We start from the raw sequence: 6,330 nt of genomic DNA on the forward strand, positions 1-6,330 counted from the left end.
ATGCTCACTTGCGCAGGCCATTTCGTGATATCATTACTAACGAGTTTCAAAAAAAGGCAATTAATACTTAGAGGGTGGATACCGTATGATTACTCGTCGTTCGTGCTATTTTGTCTTACGTATACTCATCAATACGTAGGCGTGATATCCGCATCTCTTGTTAATGTTGCTTGTGACAGTCTCATTGTTGGTCTATTATTGCATCTGTGCTGTCAAATTATGATCTTACAGTATCGTTTTAAAGGTCTTATAACTGGTCAAAATACTCTGGATGATTGTGTACGCCAACATCATCACATAATCGAGTTAGTCTTAGGAAAACATTTTTTTGTTAGATTTAATCTTAGAGAAAATTAATTAATTCTAAATTTGGTAATATAATCCTAAAACTTTTCTTATTTATACGAGGCATGTTTCGAAATCTTAAAAGTTGGATCTTCTATTATAATATTATTTCGATTGTAATTTACTTATTCCTATATGTATTTACACGGTTACATGTCATACTCATATTTGTTCTTGAATTGCGATGTTAAATTTATTATCTTAGTATTTTATATCTTCTTTTGACTATTAATACATGTTCTAAAAGAAAAAGTCATTATTCTAGGAGATGATGATATTGGTCATTTTAAGCAAAGATGTTCATATGAATATATGCTATTTTGTGTTTCCAAGATTTTCGAAAAATGTTTATATAAACGTATATCCCATTCTGAAAAATTTCCAAAATTGTTGCAAAATTAAGAAAGAGATATATTTTCTAATAATTCATTGTTTGAAAAAAAAATTTTAAAGTTTTTAAAAAATTTGTAAAAATTTTGGAACACTTTATGGTTTAAATTATTTTGAAAACCATTAGGAATAGAGCACACATTTGACTATGAGTATTTTATTTAAAATGATCATTACCTCAAAATATATTAATCTTTCTTTATGGAACATAATGACTTATCTTTTAATTTTTTAAGACGATTAGTTTTAATAGCTTGGGATAAAAATAATTATTTGCAGATTTGCATACACGACTAACGAGAAATTCACGAGAATCATTGCATTTCAATTTGTAGCAAGTACATTCGTAGTCTGCTCGAACTTGTATCAATTAACTAGAGCAAAATTAATAGTAGATTTAATTATTCTTTTTGCATACACAATTTGTGTACTTGTGCAAATTTTTATTTATTGCTGGTTTGGAAATAAACTTAAACTGATGGTATGCATACATTTTACTCAAATTATATTGTGCATATTTACATGTATAAGTACATATATGTATATATATATATATATATACAAACAATATATGTATATATATATATATATATATATTATTATTATGTTTTTTTATAAAGAGAAGAGAAAAACATTTAATACATTGAAATAATTTAATACATATATTATAAATTTATAGAGCCTTCAATTGATCGATAGTATTTTCGAAATAGAATGGATAGCATTGGACCATAAAACTAAAAAGAGCCTTTTGATTATTATGATTCGCGCAATGAAACCTATTGAATTTCACAGTGCATACATTTTTAATATGAATTTAAATTCTTTTGTTGCGGTGAGTATAAAAAACATACAGTAAAAAAGTTAAATTTTATAAAATGCTACGAAATATAATTTTTAAAAACTTATTCCACTTTTCACAATAAATCTCATTGTCAGCTAATTTTTTCTCTCGTCCTTGCTTTCATGCGATATCTATTTCTCATTCCCTTTTTTATCCATTAGGTAAATTACTGACCACATACTTTATCCGAAAGTAGAGCAATCATTAGCTAAAAAATTTTTATCTTTTTAACTTTTTGATTAAGACTTTCGAATTGATAAAGATATTTTTCTCTATAATGTATAATACATACATGTTATTATAAGTAACATCATGATTAATAATTACAAAACGTAATATAATAATTTATAATATAAATTTTAATTATAATTCCTTCAAAGACTTTTAAACAAATTAAATATATTTATAATTACAGTTGCTTAAAACGTCATATTCTGTTTACAATTTGTTAATCCAAATACAGGAATAATAGTACAAAGGCAAGTAAAAAATTGCAAATCTTTATTATTAATGCTTAATTTAATTATAACATGATAATGTATAAATATTATAGTAAAATGCTGATTAACAATAAATATTAAATATCTTTTATCTACAAAAAATGTAAATAATTGTTGCTTTGATTAAGATAAGACTGAAAAAATAATATTCTGGCAATTGATAACGACTATTTTCTTTTAAATATTTTGTATTTTATATCAGAATGTATTTAAAATATGTAATAAAATATGAAACGAAAAGACATTTATTTTTACAAAATATAAAACATTTTATTTTTGAATAACATTGTTTTAATATTTTTATATACAGGATAATACTGGAGAGTCTAAAATATATAATGCATTTTTCTAATGGAAAAAAATTACACATTATATTAAAATTTAATTACATTATTGCAAATACAAAAAATGTGACGTCATGTAGATATTATTAAGAACATTAATTTTTTGTTTGACAATAAATGTCTTATAAATTATCTTATATGTGTTCTATGAATGTTATTCGTTCGTTTGCTTACGTTGCGTGAGTATAAATACTAGATACATCAAATTCTAAATGTGAAAAATAATAAAAAAAAAGTATTTTGTGTATCGATAAATAGCGCACCTCAACATATTATGAAGATTACTCATATCTCATATCATATTGATGAACGTTTTAAGTGTTATCTTTTTCCTACTACAAATTTATTTATTTTCTAGATGTAGAAATGAAAGAAGTACATTTTTTTGGAAAAAAAAAGTGATCACAGATGTAATCTTATTAACTACCTTGCATAAATATATTATAGACAATCATTGCAAATTTGATATTATTCTTAACGGAAAGAGAAATTCTGTTAAAACTTTATTACGAAGATATAGATATTAAATATGTAGAACAAAAGAGACAAAATATCGTCAGACAAAGTAATGTGTCAAAGAATTATATCTAGATATAATACATCTTTTTGAAATTATATTTTATATCTTTTCATGTGACTTTTTCAGAATAAAATCATTTTGAAGAATCGTTAAAAAGTTCTATACTTCATTGAAAAAAAAAATTGGTTGCTGCAACAATCTAGATAGTAAAATATGGCATAGCATTTTTATATGACTGCAACCAATCTTTTCAGTGTTATTTATCATAAGTCATTAAGACACATTTTGTATATATATATATATATATATATTTTTTTTTTCTTCTGATCATTTGTTATGCACATTATGAAATTGACATGTACAATTTTTATGATCGCTGTTTCCAATCACAATCGTGAAGACATCTTTGTTCAAACAGATAATTATAATATTTATAGATTATACGTAATTAGTACTAAATATGTTATATACCTTCATGCAAATAATAGACTCTTGTGAGTCTATATAATGAACATTAATGATCCTAATGACTTCATTAATTATTTGACTTGTATAATGTTAAATATTTCGACTTAGTGTCATAAAAATTTTATCATTTTATTAAGTTTCAAAAGCATTCCTACATTAGTTAATTATCATATTAAAAAAACAACTTAAACTATTAAATTCGAGTGTAACTTTTGCTTTGAGATAATTTTATTTTTTAACTATGTAATGTAACTTATGTGAGATTTAAATACAGAGTTTTTCTATACTAATGAAACCGTGAAGTCATATATTTATAAGAATACATATATATATGATTTCATCGTCATATTAATTATACATATACATATGACTTTATTGTTATGACGGAAATTTTTATCTTGCTAGAAGAACCCTGTATTTAGTTCTTTATACTATGGTTAAAAAGTAAAATATTAAAATAAACAAAATTTATAAAAAGGTTTAATATTCATGACTTCTGGTCAAAATTTTAAGATAATAATAGAAAAACTAAAAGAACATTTAGACAACGTAAACTTTACCTTCATTAAAATTGGAGACAGATCAATGACCATTTATAAACAGACAACAAAAACCCATCATTTGTTTCAATATCTCGTTTTTCATATGAGAATCGCTTATTATGTTGATTCGTTATGGCGCATAAGACACTACAGTCAAAAGATTCCCACTAAAAGCTCAATCTGAAATTAAAAAAAAAATATCTTGTTAATAAATACGATGTTTCTACATCGTTTCTACATGATAATGAATATTGAATAATGAATATTGAATAAGGGTTTGTAAGCGGAAAAAGACACCGTCTATAGATAGATATCTATAAAATGAAATGTTAAAGATACCGATATCATAAATACCGTCATTGTCCGATTGGAATTTGATTATATTTTTTTCTACAAAATTCTTATCTATATATATCTAATTACTTATTTAAAAAGACATATAATGTCAATATAATTGTAAAGGCAAGAAATCCTGTAGAAATGATTATGAGGAATAAATTACTTCGATTATTATACAAATATCATACAATGTGTCATGTGTTTACGTTGCAGAATTGAATACATTGAGACTATCATGCTTTCCGCATTTATACTTAATAAAAAATGCATACAGATACCGAGAAAAAAACACGGAACGTCAGACTGAAGAAAACTGAAGTCGCAGACAATGAATAAAATATTTTATAATGACCGAGTACAACAATGTATCAAAATTTCATACATCTGAACTATTGTCAATAACTATATTATATTATTATATATAGGTAGAAGAATGGAATTATTATGAAATCGTCAATTCACAGAAAATATCAGTTTAGATTTGATATTATGATGTTACATATTTGAGAGGAAAATTCAGTAAAAATATCGCGAACTATAGACGTTGTAAAATCTATATCTTCTCAGCTAATTCGTGACTGACGACAATAACACGTAACACAAATATGAATGGAGCATACAAAGAGCATCTCAAAACGTTACAACACAAATTACATAGTTGATCATGTGTTGTACATATCAGATTAATGCAATTGTGAAAATTTTTTAAAAAAAGAGGCGTTTTATACGTTTAGAAATTTAAAGAATATTTTACTTAGAAGATATGAACTCGCTAAAATTCACACTCGCAATTCTCACAATCGCTGGATGCTGGCGACCTTTCTCGTCGATTTTGTTGATCAAACATACGTTATATGATGCCTATACATTATTAGTAATTAGTATCATGTACAGCTTTACATTTTCACAATTTATGGATATCATCCTGAACGTTGATAATCCAAATGATTTTACTAATACTCTATACGCGATGTTGACCATGTTTGCTGCAGACTATAAAATACTCGATCTGTTTGTGAATCATGAGAGTTTCGCGGAATTAATTCAAAATCTTACGGAAAGAACGTTTAAACCATTACTACTTTTTGAAATCGAAATTCAACGAAAATTCAACATGATAATACAGTGAGTACAAAAAAAATTACGTCTTGATTTATATTTAATTTATAATTACTAATAATTTATAATTACTAATAGTTTATAATTACTAAAAAGAATCTTGGAAAATACTAATTGTCATATTAATTTTATAAATATGGAACATTAAGATAATTACAAAACTAGAATATTATCAAAATATTCCTTCTCGAAGATGTTTGTCACATCGTCTTTTAATATTATTAATGCTATAAATATTATGTATATGTACAATTCAATTGTTTATTATATTTGTATTATTTATATATTTTTAATAAATTTTATATATATAAAAGCAGGAGAATTATTATTTATCTTTTCAATTAACTAATAATTTTTGTTTTGAAATAAAGGCAGCATTATTACTTTTCATATTTTCATTTTTTAAGGAACATGACAAAGTGCTATACCATATTGATTATGATCACTTACGCAGGCCATGTTTTGAGATCGTTACTAACAAATTTCAAAAAGGGGCAATTAGCATTTAGAGGATGGATACCGTATGATTACTCATCGTTTGTGCTATTTTGTCTCACATATGCTCATCAATACGTAGGTCTGCTATTCGCATGTCTTGTTAGCGTTGCCTGTGACGGTCTCATTGTTGGTTTGTTATTGCATGTGTGCTGTCAAATTACGATCTTACAATACCGTTTGAAGGGTCTTATAAATGGCCAGAATACTCTACGTGACTGCGTACGCCAACATCGTCACATAATCGAGTTAGTCTTATAAATATTTTATTAGATTTAACTTGGAATATTTAATAATTGATTGTAAATATAGTAATATAATATTAAAATTTTTCTTATTTATATTTTCTTATTTACATAATTTTAAATTTTAAAATATGCATAGTTAGGTAGTTGAAACTTTTATTATAATATTATTTCTATTT

General features: G+C 24.9%; 2 protein-coding genes across 2 annotated transcripts in view; both read left to right on the forward strand.

Moving 5' to 3' along the window:
* LOC108689781 (putative odorant receptor 85d) lies at nucleotides 1-2,048 on the forward strand. The gene is made up of 4 exons (XM_018196716.1): nucleotides 1-305; nucleotides 1,015-1,216; nucleotides 1,415-1,570; nucleotides 1,995-2,048. The coding sequence occupies exons 1-4, from the start codon at nucleotides 1-3 to the stop codon at nucleotides 2,046-2,048; spliced, it is 717 nt and encodes a 238-aa protein (XP_018052205.1).
* Nucleotides 2,049-5,055: 3,007 nt separating this feature from the next.
* LOC108689782 overlaps nucleotides 5,056-6,330 on the forward strand; it is a 19,622-nt gene continuing 18,347 nt past the window's right edge. The window contains 2 exon segments of the mRNA XM_018196717.1: nucleotides 5,056-5,417; nucleotides 5,819-6,154. Coding sequence (XP_018052206.1) covers nucleotides 5,056-5,417; nucleotides 5,819-6,154 — 698 coding nt within the window.

This window comes from Atta colombica, unplaced genomic scaffold (assembly GCF_001594045.1).
Source record: "Atta colombica isolate Treedump-2 unplaced genomic scaffold, Acol1.0 scaffold277, whole genome shotgun sequence".
Taxonomy (NCBI): domain Eukaryota; kingdom Metazoa; phylum Arthropoda; class Insecta; order Hymenoptera; family Formicidae; genus Atta; species Atta colombica.

Bases quoted from the DNA above. Each gene is read 5' to 3' on its own strand.
- LOC108689781 (XM_018196716.1), top strand. From the start codon at position 1: ATGCTCACTTGCGCAGGCCATTTCGTGATATCATTACTAACGAGTTTC. The intron at 1,217-1,414 runs GTATGCATACAT...ATAAATTTATAG, and splicing joins GAAATAAACTTAAACTGATG to AGCCTTCAATTGATCGATAG. The intron at 1,571-1,994 runs GTGAGTATAAAA...TTATAATTACAG, and splicing joins ATTTAAATTCTTTTGTTGCG to TTGCTTAAAACGTCATATTC.